The 15,037-nt window shown below is 35.7% G+C and overlaps 1 protein-coding gene across 2 annotated transcripts in view; it reads right to left on the bottom strand.

The window, feature by feature from the left end:
* The window catches only part of Cdc27 (cell division cycle protein 27), a 392,586-nt gene that overhangs the window by 308,584 nt on the left and 68,965 nt on the right, over positions 1–15,037 (bottom strand). For both annotated transcript variants that reach the window (XM_090405839.1, XM_090405840.1), the window contains exon 3: positions 10,061–10,208. In XM_090405839.1, the coding sequence (XP_090261965.1) occupies positions 10,061–10,208 (148 nt within the window). The remainder of the gene's footprint in view (positions 1–10,060; positions 10,209–15,037) is intronic.

The raw sequence follows: 15,037 nt of genomic DNA, 5'->3' as shown, positions 1-15,037 counted from the left end.
GGAGAGGAGTGTATCCGGCCATGTGGCCAAACAGCGAACACATCATCAACATAGCGAAGCCATAAGGTTGGTTTTTGTGGGGAAGAGTTTAAGACTTTCTCTTCAAAAGTCTCCATAAAGAAGTTGGCCAAGGGTGGGGAAAGTGGTGAACCCATGGCTGTCCCCTCTATTTGTTTGTAGAATTTTTCCTGCCAAACGAAATAGACTGAGTTCATTGTGAACTGAAATAGGGCTGAGATATTGGGAGGAAATTTAGCTTGGATTAGTTCTAAGGTTTCTTTGAGGGGGACATTTGTGAATGAGGAGGAGATGTCAAAACTGACCATTATGTCATTATGTTGGAGTGTAAGGTTTCTATACTGGCTTTGAAGTGGGCTGAGTTTTTTATGTGTGTGATAGTGTGTTGCCAGTATAGTGTAAGAGCGCTTTGGCTAAATATTTAGCTAGTTTGTAAGTGGGGGAATCAATGCCATCCACTATGGGACGTAATGGCACATTTTCTTTATGTATTTTCGGGAGCCCATATATACGGGGGGGGTCTAGAGTTATATGGTTTTAGTCTGTTGGTAATCTCCACAGGCCAAGAAGTGATCTTCTTAAGGAGCCTATAGAGTTTTCTAATTTGTGAGTTGGTGAGATTGTATTCAATGGGGAGGCAAGTAGCTCGATCTAATGGTAAAGCCTTAAGCTTACCTGTGTAGTCAGTATGATTGAGTACCACAGTGGCAATCCCCTTATCTGCTTTGGTGATAACTATTTCTTTGTTTTTCTTCATTTCCTGTAGAGACTTGTATTCACTAATGGATATGTTGGTTTTTGGTGGTTTAGCTTTTGGGAGAACACAAGCTACATCCAATCTAATATCGTTGGATGTGGTTTGGAAGGTGGCGAATCCCACGTCCAATCTGGATCAGTAATTCCTCGGCTAGTAATTTCCTAGGAGCAATGGCAAAGTTGTGACCACGTGACAGAGCGCTGAGTGCGTCAGGCTTGAAGATAACTGAAGAATGGCTAACTATAGTGCTGGTTTGTAGTTTTGGTTTGGACGTCGAGTTCTTTTTTAATTTATCAAACTTGTTAATATGTCAACTCCATATTCTTTCGAATTTTTTATTTGCTGCAGTGCACGAGATGTCATGTAGAATTGACCAAACTTCGTGATTTAGCGTATTTGAAAGCTCTATCTCTAGTGCTAAAATAGCTCTGTTTACATCAGCTAGGGAACCGCATGTAGCATTAATTTGCTCCCGTAGTAAAGCCTGGCTCGCCCGGTTATAGATATGGAGAGCTTTTTGTGAACAGAAACGGTGCTTAAATTTTACACAATTTGGGATTACCTTATTATCCCGGCAGCATTTTAGGAAGGTAAGATGATTCGGTTGTCTAAATAACTTCAGCTTTAGTTTGCCATAATAGCGGGCCTTGCGTGCGATGGAATCTCCGTGGATGATAGTAATTCTTGTAGAAAGTCTTATACGCTGGTTAAACATGATAATTAATACTTAAGGAATTGACAGCATACACTAGAAATATAAATTAAATCAACTTTAATATATACTTTCCGATATTTCGGCAACGTCACGTTGCCATCTTCATGGGAATTTAAGATAAAGACATGTGCACGCAAGTACTACATAACAGCATATGAGAAACGAAGCGAGGAAACTACCATTTTCCTAAAGTCCTGATGGTGCTATATTAGGTGTTCTTGGCCTTTGGGCTGAAGTTCTTCTGATGTATGTTTCCCAAATTTGGGGCAGTCAAATGAATCCAAATTTGTTGAGGTTTGGCAGGTTAAACAATCAAGGTATAAAAATTTCCCGGAATAACAAAATAAATATGCTATTATTTGCAGATGATCAGGTAATAATATCAGATAAGGAAGACAATTTACAAAGAGCAATATATAATTTAAACATTATAATAGAACAGTTTGGAAAGAAAATTCCATAGATAAAACTAAAATAATGGCATTTTGTGGATGAACTCCAGTTAGAAGCAAAATAGTTATTAATAATAAAATAACAAAACAGATAAATACTTTCGGTTATCTTTGATGTGAAATATCATATGGAGAAAAAGACATAAAATTAAAAACTTCAAAATTTTTACAGATTATAGGCCTGATAAATAGAACACTCAACCCAAATATAGTACAAAAAGAAACACGCTTAAAAATACACAATACTTTAGCAGTGTCCACATTATTATATGGCAGTGAAATTTGGGCAATAAACAAACAAGATAAACAAAGAATAAAAACAAGTGAAATGAGATTTATGAGAAGAACTGCAAAATACACATTATTAGATCAAAAATGGAACAAAGAATTTTAAAAAAACTAAAAATAAAACCAATAGAAGAAAAACTAAACAATTATAAACAAAAATGGATTGAACATGTAAACCGAATGGCCAACACCCAATATCCTAAACAAATACTAAAATATAAGCCAACTGGAAAGAGAAATCAGGGTAGACCTCAAAAATGGATATTGGATGGATAATGAGACTGCAACAGACCAATATGGTCTATACCTGTAATTAGTGTTATGATGATGATGATGACATATACATATAAATATTATATGAGGTGTGACAATTAATTAAATTCCTGGAATGTTACTTACGCACGCCATATCATGTGTATGGCAGGTGAGGAAGAACTATGTGACTGTACATGTTTGGATAAGCATGTGCTATTGTCTTGAGTCACATCAAAACAATCAAGCCAACAGATGACAAAATGTGGTAGAGTTTACATGTGTGTGTGTGTATTTGTTGCGTTGCCAGTCTAGTTGGCTAAGTGGTCAGCCTATCCACTCTCCAACCAACAGGTTGCAGGTTTGAATCCTGTAGTGCATGGATGTTTGTGATTGTCTTTAGGTGGGAAATGAATTTCATCACTCAGTGAGAGACCACTACCTGCTTATTGGAAGCCTGCAGTACTTGGAAAAGTTCCATGTTTCGTCTCCAGAGCAGGGTTTCCTGACTGACTATGTAAAAATAAATTAAAAATACTAAAAAATTATAAAAATAAAATAAATCCTACGCCCACTCACAGAATTAATGTACTATAGGTTTGCAATCTTCCAAGAGTGGGAACCACATTAAAAAGGGTCATAGAATTTAGAACAGCATTAACATCAGGTTTTGCCCAAGGTTAGGCAAAAACGCAAGTTAAAATCTAGATATGTTATGAGTGGTTTATGGTGATGATGCCATGTAATGTCTTTGAGTGGCATAAGAGGTTTAAAGAGGAATGAGAAGATGTGAGAGATGTTGAAAGAACTGAGCCTATAAACTCATCAATCATGTAAATAATGTGTAAAGAGTGCAGCAATTAGTTTGGTTAATAGAAGAGGAATTAAATTCAGACAGAAAAAAAAAGAAGAAATAGATTTTGATGAACTATCCTGGAATATTTCTGCAAATTTTGAGTGAAGATCAAAAGCAGCAATGGTATGATATTTATTCTACTCTTCCTTCACAATTGGCTGCTTTTGATAGTTTTTACTAGTAATGAAATTTTGTGCTTTCAGTACAACTCTGAAACAAAATGCCAAATCATGCAATAGAAAACGTTTTCAAGAGAAAAATGTATGAACGTGAAAAAATCAGCGCAATGCTACCTTGTTTTTTCAATCTTCAGGGTTCACTTCAATTTCATTAAACAAGTGTCTAACAGTGAACCAACATGTTATTTACAAGTGCTGGCAAAGTTAAGTGAAACTGTTTTTAAGAATGGACCTGAACCTTTGGCTGAACAACTATCATTCATCATGACAATTTCTGTTGTGCATGATGCAATAACTCACAAGTTTCTAGCTAAAAATCAAACACAAAATTGGTGTTTACTAGGATTAGTCCCATGCAACTTTTGGCTGTTTCCAAAAATGAATGCTCTCAGAGGGTGCAGATTTCTGAAATTTCTAACATTCAACACCATGTGATGACAGTAATAATAAACTGCATTCCAGAAATGTTTTGAACAATGGCAGCATCATCTAAATGCATTTCTGCATGAGGGGATTACTTTGTAGGCAACAGTAGACACTGGTCTACAGATAAGTAAATATAATTTTTTTATGTGTGCATTCTGGGAATTTGCCACACTTGTATATATGTTAACAAAATTGACTTTAACAAAATTATATATCGTCCAAAATTCGAGATTCACACTCCATTCCATGAATGAATGAAGGAATATAAGGCTTTCTTTCAAGCAATAATTATTTTATTCTGTTAGTCAGAATTATATTGCAAAAGGAAACAGGACTAAGAGTGGTTGGGGATAGGGTATTACACAGAAAAGGAAACTTGGAAAAGACAAAGATGCTGGGAGAACAGACAGGATTATCAAGTATTCTAGTGGATCGAAGAATCTGCATTAAATTACTGCTAACAGCTAGTGTCGTTTCTTCAAGTGTGATCAACTGAACTGGAAAAAGGAAGTTGCTTTGACTTGTTGCCATTAAAGTTTCAAAGGAAGATAAAAATACTGCTTGGGGAGCTGAACAGAAAAATCAATCTTCAGGCATAAATACTGAAAAGAGGTCTGAATGATTATCAGAATCTGAAAAATGATAAAAACATCTGAATGCAACAGAATAAGGCTGGAAAATTTTGAGTCTGCAAAAATCAAGAGAAAAGGATTCCATTCTATGGCTTGCATTTTCAGGCATGGGATCTGACAAATGTACTGTTCATGTGATGGAAAAAAATATGCAGTGTGTATATAGGGTTCAGGAGGTTAATGTAAAAGTGGCAGTTAGTTGAGGTTCAGTTAGGTTAAACACTAACATATAGAGCCAGGGCTATATGTTCTAATGATGCAGCCCTTTCCCTCACTCAACTATACTTGCCACACTCTCTTAGCCAATGATACAGCTCTCACAAAACAGATAAGATACTACATGGTCCCCTTACTTTCCCCCCACCACAAACACACAAGAACAAAATACCACTATTCCTATTCAATATATATATGAAGTACATCCAGTGGTGAGCTATGGAAATTTTAACAAATGGCTCGCATCGTCGAGCAAAAAAAAGGCCTAACTCAGCCCTTATAATACTTAAATTGTGACTTTGTAGAGCTTCTGACAGATATGATGATTCCTGTAGAATATCAATCATTAATGCTAGATCTTTTAAAAATTCCAAATTTAAGTCGTTTTAAAAGCCCTTACATTTATTGTTCGATGCAAAATGCTTGCATAAACCTGAGTAATTTCTCCACAAAGCAAGAGCCATTCATAAGCTGCCCATCTTGGTCCAAACACATGACTGATCTTTAAAATTTCGATACCAAGGTCTTTTGCAATCGTATTTAATTCTCGTTGATTTTTTGGTGATTGAAGATAAAAAGCATGTAATTTATCCACAAACATTTCAAAACGATTTATTTCTTTAATATTTTTTATCAAATCGTCTAATGCTAAGTGTAAATGATGAGTGCAATGCTAAATCAGAACATTGGGAAATTTTTGTACAAGTTTGATTGCAACACCTGATTTGTTTCCTAACATTACACTAGCTCCATCAGAACAAAATGCAATGAAATGATTTTTTATATAGTTAAATACAGAAAATCCATATGAATTTAAAGTAGCAATTATAGTAGCATGTATACATTCCACGATGGTATTTTCTAGTCCTACAAGATTATTAAACAAGAATAACAAGGGGCTCGCAAATTTGAGAAAAATTTAACAAAGGGCTCACACGAGCCCCTTATAGTCACCACTGGGTACATCTGAAAAAATATCCAAAGTACTATTAAAATATAAACTTAAGACCACATGATGTTGGAGGCTTAATGGATTATTTACAACACTCAAAAAGAATTAAAATAGAATTTAATGCTTCCTATATTTCGTCCTAGTCACTAGGATATCTACGGGGATTACAAAAACACTTAATGTAACATATACACAAATAACAAACAATACTACACCCAACCACGTGGGTGACACTAAAGTCCTATCTAGGTAGAGCGCCCTCTAAGGGCAGTAGCAGGTGGCCTGGAATGTAAGGTGGGAACTCTGGTGATGAGTGTTTCCCAAATCTTCGGAAGCTTAATGCAACCGTATTTATTGAGATTTGGTTGGTTTTTGAGAGCTGCTGCTGCTTCTAAGAAAAGTCTCTCTTTCTTGAATTTGCTGTGGTGGAGCATGGTGGTTTCTTCCATGATACCCTGTGGGTAGTGTCCAAAACATGGTCAGCCAAGCCTGAATGGCCATAGTTGTGTTTGAAGATGTAAGACTTGTGTTCCTCTAGACGGATGGATGCTGATCTGCCTGTCTGTCCAAAGTACGCCAGCTTACAGGAACAGGGTACTTTGTAAACTCCAGGCAGAGAGAGAGGAGGGAGCTGATCTTTCATAGAACGGATAAGGGTAGCAAGTTTGCGGTGGGGCTTATATGCTGTGTGTAGGTTGTACTGTTTTAGTATCTTGGCTATTTTTTCGGATGTGCCTCGGATGTAGGGTATGGTGATGGCATTTTTAAAATCTTGTTGACGAGAAGGACGGGGAATGGGGGAGGAGTTGATTTTTTTTTGATACTGTGATCGCTGTAGCCATTGGAGAGGAAAGTGCTATGTATGTGGTTAAGCTCAGTAGTGAAGGCGGTTCCACTGGAACAAAGATTGTGGGCTCTCTTGGTAAGAGTTTTAATAATGCCATATTGTTGAGAGGGGTGGTGGTGGTGGGAGAGTTTGTGAATGTATCTGCCTGTGTGTGTGTGTGTGTGGGTTTTCTGTATACGGTGAAGGTAAGTGTATCATTAGGCAGGCGTGTGACTAAGGTGTCAAGGAAGGGTAAACAATTGTTCTTTTCCTTTTCCATAGTGAACTGGATTCTTGGATGTAGACTCTTGAGATGACTGAGGAAGGAGTCTAACATGTCTGGGCCATGAGGCCAAATAGAGAACACATCATCTACATATCTTAGTCAGATAGAAGGTTTGAGTGGGGCTGAGTCTATGTCTCGTTTTTTCGAAATCTTCCATATAGAAATTGGCAAGGGGGGTGAGAGGGGGGAACCCATGGCAGTTCCCTCTATCTGCTTGTAGATCCTCTTTGTTTACCAATATTCCCTTAATTGACACCTTATCTCTCTTAGAAAACGTTTTTCCCTCTGACATCTTAGATCTCTTTTCCTTTGCCATTAACTCTGGGTATTTCTCTTGGAACAACAAAATCTAAAACAAGCCATAGACTCAGCCCCACTCAAACCTTCTATCTGGCTAAGATATGTAGATGATGTGTTCTCTATTTGGCCTCATGGACCAGACACGTTAGACTCCTTCCTCAGTCATCTCAATAGTCTACATCCAAGAATCCAGTTCACTATGGAAAAGGAAAAGAACAATTGTTTACCCTTCCTAGACACCTTAGTCACACGCCTGCCTAATGATACACTTACCTTCACCGTACACAGAAAACCCACACACACAGGCAGATACATTCACAAACTCTCCCACCACCACCCCTCTCAACAATATGGCATTATTAAAACTCTTACCAAGAGAGCCCACAATCTTTGTTCCAGTGGAACCGCCCTCACTACTGAGCTTAACCACATACACAGCACTTTCCTCTCCAATGGCTACAGCGATCACAGTATCAAAAAAAAATCAACTCCTCCCCCATTCCCCGTCAACAAGATTTTAAAAATGCCATCACCATACCCTACATCCGAGGCACATCCGAAAAAATAGCCAAGATACTAAAACAGTACAACCTACACACAGCATATAAGCCCCACCGCAAACTTGCTACCCTTATCCGTTCTACGAAAGATCAGCTCCCTCCCCTCTCTCTCTCTGCCTGGAGTTTACAAAGTACCCTGTTCTTGTAAGCTGCCGTACTTTGGACAGACAGGCAGATCAGCATCCATCTGTCTAGAGGAACACAAGTCTTACATCTTCAAACACAACTATGGCCATTCAGGCTTGGCTGACCATGTTTTGGACACCACCCACAGGGTATCATGGAAGAAAACCACCATGCTCCACCACAGCAAATTCAAGAAAGAGAGACTTTTCTTAGAAGCAGCAGCAGCTCTCAAAAACCAACCAAATCTCAATAAATACGGTTGCATTAAGCTTCCGAAGATTTGGGAAACACTCATCACCAGAGTTCCCACCTTACATTCCAGACCACCTACTGCCCTTAGAGGGCGCTCTACCTCGATAGGACTTTAGTGTCACCCGCGTGGTTGGGCTTAGTATTGTTTGTTATTTGTGTATATGTTACATTAATTGTTTTTGTAATCCCCGTAGATGTTCTAGTGACTAGGACGAAATACAGGAAGCATTAAATTCTATTTTAATTCTTTTTGAGTGTTGTAAAAAATCCATTAAGCATCCAACATCATGTCCTCACAGCACTTAAGCCTCTACACACGTATCTTAACACCACATGATTTGCTCTCCTAAGGACAAATTCCATCCTTTAGCACATGCTGGAGTGTGTGAAGTTCCTTGTGACAAACTGCTTTAGACAGACAGGAAAATTCATTTACATCTGCCTCTGAGAACATAAAAAATACACAGATTAACATTATTATGGAAAGTCAGGACTGGTAGACCATGCTTTGGATACCCCTTCACACAGGATTAAATAGAAGAAACCAATGTGTTATATAGAAGTTGCCATAGGTCAGAGAAACTATTTTGAGCGTCAGCAAAGCCTGTGAAGCATTTTCCTCACAAGTATGGTTGCATTAATCTGTCAAAAATTTGGCATCCTGAGATCAATTCCTATCAACGATAATAAGTTCTTTTATACAATTGTAGAGGATGCCATTATAATTTGAATGGTTTTACTTACTCAGTGTTGTGTGTAAACTGTAATATATTGTTTGCTGGTTTGAAATCAAGCAAAATATAAGCCAGTTAATAAACATCCTTTTATAGTTTAGTATTACAAAAAATTTCAGATGGTACTAAAATCGATCAAGGTAATATAGAAATTGACCAAGATATCGTGCAGGTCATGAGTTATTACTTTGAAAATTAATAAATGGTGCAAGTCAGAGCATAGCTGCAAGAAATATCTAGGAAGAATGTAATGACAAGTATGTATATATACTTGAGGTAGAGACTGCCAATGAAAAATGACATCACCATCTTGCACTTTCACATCTCTGTGAAAGTGCAAGATGGTGATGTCTTGCACTTTCACAACATGTTATCTAGAAAAAAGCATAGTGAATAGATCTATTGAAACTTAAGTGGACAACATGATAAAATTATTATACAGTAATGGCATAAGATTTACATTAAGAAAGAATATTATTTGTAGAATTTTCAGCTAAGTTTCCTAGCCATTGTCAATACAGCTGAAGAGAGATAAGGACAACACTTAAATTGCAAGTGCGTGACAATCGAAAACAACTGCCTTAAACTTTCCCATTTGAGAAGTCATCCTAAGTAACACTCCTTATTCCTGTGTTTCTTAATAATGTAATTAGCTCAATTTATTTCTCTGAATTCTAACAGTAGTAGATGGTGTTATTCTCCAGTATTTAATAGCATATATTGTCATGCGCACTTGCAACTGAAGTGTTGTTTTTATTGTGTTTATCTTTTTTTTTCATACCACCAATGGCTATGTTTCTTAGTGAAAAATTCTATGAATAATAAATATTTTTTCCTAATTTAAGTGTTATTCTGTTACTGTATAATAATTTTTATCAAAATATACAGTGTCAGTTATTGTGATAATTCTGCAAATGTGCATCTCCTATTTATGAAGGAACTGTCGAACATTTGTAATGACATCACCAATTGTTGGTTTCAATTAACTGAAATGAAGAAATTTAATTACTTTATTATATATATATTACTTTACATCTATCACAATTTCATGAACCCCATATTCATTATGTCACCAATTTGTGCAAAACTATGTTGAAAAACATGATCAATTAACAACTATCACTCTCAGAGATGTTCTCAAATTTCATTATCTATTTTATATCTCAAAAAAGATAAATTAATCAATGACCTAGTAAATAAACAATTTTTGGGTGATTATGCAAACAAACTTACTTTTGAAGGTCTAAACAGCAACGGGCAAATAAGTAGCGACACTGGGATGTGCGGCAACCTTTATTATTTAATAATGAATAGGCAGAAGAGGTATTCCCTGCGCGGTAATAACATGTAGCTAGTAAGAACAATGTGTCATCTGAAGCCACTACAGAAGAAAGTAAGGAAGAAACACAAAGATATATATTTAATTGACAGAGAATATAGCAATTCTTTGTGTACTGAACTTCAATTTTTTCTGTATAATTTACAATGATAAGATATACAGTATGGAAATACATGTGATAAGTACTTTAAATCCACGTAAAACATTCTTTACAGTCTTTAATGTTCTATAAATAGCAACATAATTATGGCTGATTACAAATAATATACAGTATAAACATTAATGCTGGTTAAAGCAACAGTTCCAACTTTTTCCTTCTCCAGAGGAAATAACATGAAAAATTCAACTAATTCCTATTTTAATATTTGCATTACCTTTTACAAAAATAATGTTAGGTAGTTTAGAAATGTTAGTTGACTACCTTTCATGTGTTACTGTGAAAGGTGGTCAACTGGTGTTAATGTATCATTATGTAATAATAACTTGAAAATCACCAAGATTACAATAACTTGCTTAGTGAATGTGGATTAGTAACTTGTGGGGGAAGATTTTAATTGCTACAAGAGAATCAAAGAATTTTTTATGGTAATAAATTGTCAAGCATGCCTAAAGATCACACTAACACCAATATTAGAAGCAATAAAAGTTCATAGGTATGATTATCTGCATTATTTTCCTTTACAGAGCCACTGTATCATACAAAAATTTTTCTATGACACTGTGGATATAATACTTCCAAACATATAGGGAAATGCAAGCAATCATTTCCTTGCGTTTATAGGCAGAAGAGGTATTCCCTCTTCTGCCTATGAATGCAATTTGAGCATTTGCTATTTTGTTGAAATAGCAAGTGGTAAAAAAAAAAATAATAAATAAAATAATAAAATAAAATAAATAAATAAAGTAATATGTTGTAACAGCATTCATGTCCGGTTCATTTTTGGTAAAATTACAGCGCCTACTGCCGTGTTAAAAGGAATAATAATTTCCTGACATTTCCGCATTCATATTAAGTTCATTATAGTAGAAATGTTAGAATTTCAATCATGTAGTACTGTGTTATTTGTTTTTCCCACAAAAAAAGTATATTAAGTTCATTATCTGAAGAACACACAAACACAGAAACAATTTACATTACTATTTTGGCAGTATTTCAAAGTATCACTAATTTGGTCAACCTTTACTGGCCTGATTCGTTAGTTAAAAAACATCGAAGCTACAGTCCTATTTACACATCATTAGTGGTGGCCTAATTCACATTTAAAATAAGGGCTGAGATTTGTTATCAACAAATTAAGATTAAGATCCTGGAATATTAGTTTTAATAATTATGACATGCTAGAACAAAAAAATTACATGAGTCAAATATGTGACACCCATATTCTTGAGATTTTTAGGCCATCATTATTGATGAGATTATGATGATTGATTAGAATTTCACAGGCTTCTTTGATTTGTGCTCATTTCAGGTTTCAGTGTGATGGACCTTTCTAGTGAATTCTGTGAAGTGTCCAGGACATGATCAGAAAAGCTAGATTTATCACAGTTCTTAAATTTAATGTCTTGTCTAGCACATAGGAAATGAATCCCACATATAGAAACCATTTTGAAAAATTTTGATAAAAAGGCAAAACTGGTAATGGTAACTGCCTACTGAAGTTTAGATCAGGCAATGGACCAGCATTCTAACAAAAACTATGTTTAATTTGCATAGAGAAAAAAAAGATACATAATACAAGATGTTATGTTACTATTGATGTCCTCAAATTTACAAAAGTTTACAGAGGATGTGAAATATAAAATGAACATTCCAATATAAAAGAAAAATGTGTATATTCAAGTTCTGAAAAGTAAGTCAAACTCCTTTCAGATACTGACAAGTTTCACAAGAGAAGAACAAAGCCTGACAGAGAGGCATGTATTTGGGTGTGGGAGAGATTAATGGCAAACTCTGAAGAAAACATTGACTCAGCCAGGGAAGCACATGACAAAGTTATCTTCAAAGAAAGAAAGTAGGAAGCAGGTCTTCATCCAGCCTGTACCCAAAACAAAACCATCGAATACCTCAGTATTTTCAAAAGAGATGGATGCTGGTTATCAACAACCAGCTTCTTCACTACCTGGAGACTCGAATTAATTGAAATCACCAAGCCAGATTCCAAAATTCTCATTCTACAGCTAACCTCCTCCATAAATCTCACCTACCTTTGGACACAGGCAATGGAAAGATTTGGAGAAACTTACTTCGCTCTAGATATTTCAAAGATCTGGCATCAAAGCCTCTTGAACAAGCTACCATCTTATGGTCTCCATTCTGCACTCTAATTACGGTGCCAGCTTACTGACTGGTCATTCATTACATGTCACAGTGGATGGCTTCCTTTCATTAGATTTCCCCATGGTTTCTGTACTCTCACCCAACATTTCCTCTTTTACTCAATGACTTTCTCTAACTTCAAATCCTAGTCACAGTTTTGTTGATGACTGCACTTTTCATTCCTCTTCCTCGTTTGAGAAACCCCTTAGTACACTCAAATAACAGATAAATTAAAGATGCCAAGAAGATGTATTCTTGGTTTAATCCTTTATCCAAGTGTAAGCAAACAAAGTTTGTGCATGAAGTCAATTCATGACTGGGCTACTTGTATATAGAAGCTAATGACTTCACAACCACTTCACATAATGCAATCTCAGACAACAGCACCTATCAACTTGTTAACTATAACCCAACTAATCGGATAACAAAGAAAATGGAAAAATTACTTAAATCAGTCACTTCTTGGACCTAGGATACAGTTAAAAAACTACTTCCACACTATGCTTGTTTCCCAAGAATTATGGTTTACCCAAGATTCACAAGCAGAACGTACCACTCCAGCCAATAGCTGAAGGTACAGACAACCCCAATTATCACCTAGCCAAGAAACTAACATCAACACATAAGGAGTTAGTAGGTCATTTCCCCTCCAATATTAAAAACACACAACACTTTGTAAACAAACTTTGTAAAGACATCACACTGGAAAAAGCTGATTTATTAGTCAGTTCTGACATCTCTGCCCTCTTCACAAATGTCCCAATCAATGACACAATTTTTCTTTTACAGGACAAATTCCTTCCCGACATCACAGCGTTCTTTCCATCTATATTCTGGCTATTTTGTATAGCAAAACATTTTCTACCTACAAAAAGAAGGCACAGCCATGGGCTCACTTTTATTCCCCTCCCTTAATTGCTAACGTTTATATTTGAGCAACTTGCTCTAGATTCCTGTACTTTAAAGCCCAAAGTCTGCTTAGATACATTAATGATATTTTTGCTATCTGGTCCCATGGCTGCAAGACAGATACTTTCCTCAGCCACCTAAACAAACAACAAATGCATACAATTCACAATTGAGATTGAAAGTCAGAATGCATTTCCTTTTCTAGATACACTTGTCACGCGTCTTCCTTCTGGGAGTCTTTTCTTCACTGTTTACTGGAAGTCTACACAATTGTTTATTTTATCTAATATCCCTTTAATATATACACATAAATGCCTACCACCCCAACACAAAAACTAGGTGTCATTAACACACTACAAAACAGGGCTTTGAAGATTTGCTCCAGTGAATAAGCACTTAAAGATGAATTAAAAGTTACAGCAATACCTTCCTGAAAAATTCTTCACACGACCTCACTTAAAAACAAAAATAAACTAGATTACAATAAAACTGTAACCATTCCATACATTAAAGGGATATTAGATAAAATAAACAAAACACTACAGAAATACAACCGTAAGGCCACCTTTAAACCTCTTGCAAAATTAAAGAACTTACTCAACTCATCCAAGGATCCAATTCCTCTGCTGGCCCACCCTGGAGTATACTGTATTCACTTTAGCTGTAATTTTCGCTATATAAGTGACACAGGACGCACAATTTCTATCAGAAAAAAAGGAACATAAACAGCATGTTGTTTTCAATAAGTATGATAAATCCAGCCTTTCTGATCATGCCCTGAATACTCTACATAGAATTCAGTGAAAAGGGACCTGTTGTTTACATCATACCAAAAATTTTATTAATTCATAAACATTCGTGGTATGAATGTAAATTTAAGGAGGCCTGGGAAATTCTTATCAACCACCCTAATCTTAACAATGATGGCCTAAAAATCCCAAGAATATGGAAGGCACATATTCTACCCACATAACCTTTCCTTCTAGGACTTAATTATAAATAGGACTATACGAAATCCAATAACTCTAATATAACAACTCTCATGTTAAATTAAAACACCACTATTGCTGTAATAAAACTATCTATATGAAATTGTCCTCTGATAATGTTATAAATAGAATATAGCTTTGATATAGTTATTTTATTTTAATTTTTTTTTACTAGAGGTCAGGCCAGTAGAATAACTGTCGATCAAATCATTGTCCCTTTAGCATACTGTTTGAAATGTAACAGAACTTGTCTCCATATACATATGTGTATACTCCAAATGATGACCTTATAATATGAAGGTCAAAATGTCGGAAAATTAAAGTAATTATTTCTAACACGGTTGAGGTCTCCATAATTTGTCTGAAATGAATGCTGATCAGCATGTAACACCATGTAAAGGAAAGGACTTGTGGACATGTATAATGCTATGCATTATGGGAAGGCCATTACCCAGACTAGTTTCGACCTTTATGAGGTTTCATCAGATTAAACCAAGAATATAACTCCTTGGCATTTTTAATTTATAGTATAATCAAGTGGAAAAACTTTCAAAATCAAACTCTAATCCAGAGTGTTTTAGTAATAAGTTGGGACACCTTTTGACTACTTGTAAAAGGAAATATGACCTGCATTATTTCAACCATGGTACCACTTC

This window comes from Typopeltis vanoorti, chromosome 15, assembly GCF_054136105.1.
Source record: "Typopeltis vanoorti isolate ZY-2024b chromosome 15, IOZ_Tvanoo_1.0, whole genome shotgun sequence".
Taxonomy (NCBI): Eukaryota; Metazoa; Arthropoda; class Arachnida; order Uropygi; family Thelyphonidae; genus Typopeltis; species Typopeltis vanoorti.
This window is presented reverse-complemented; position numbering and strand designations above follow the sequence as displayed.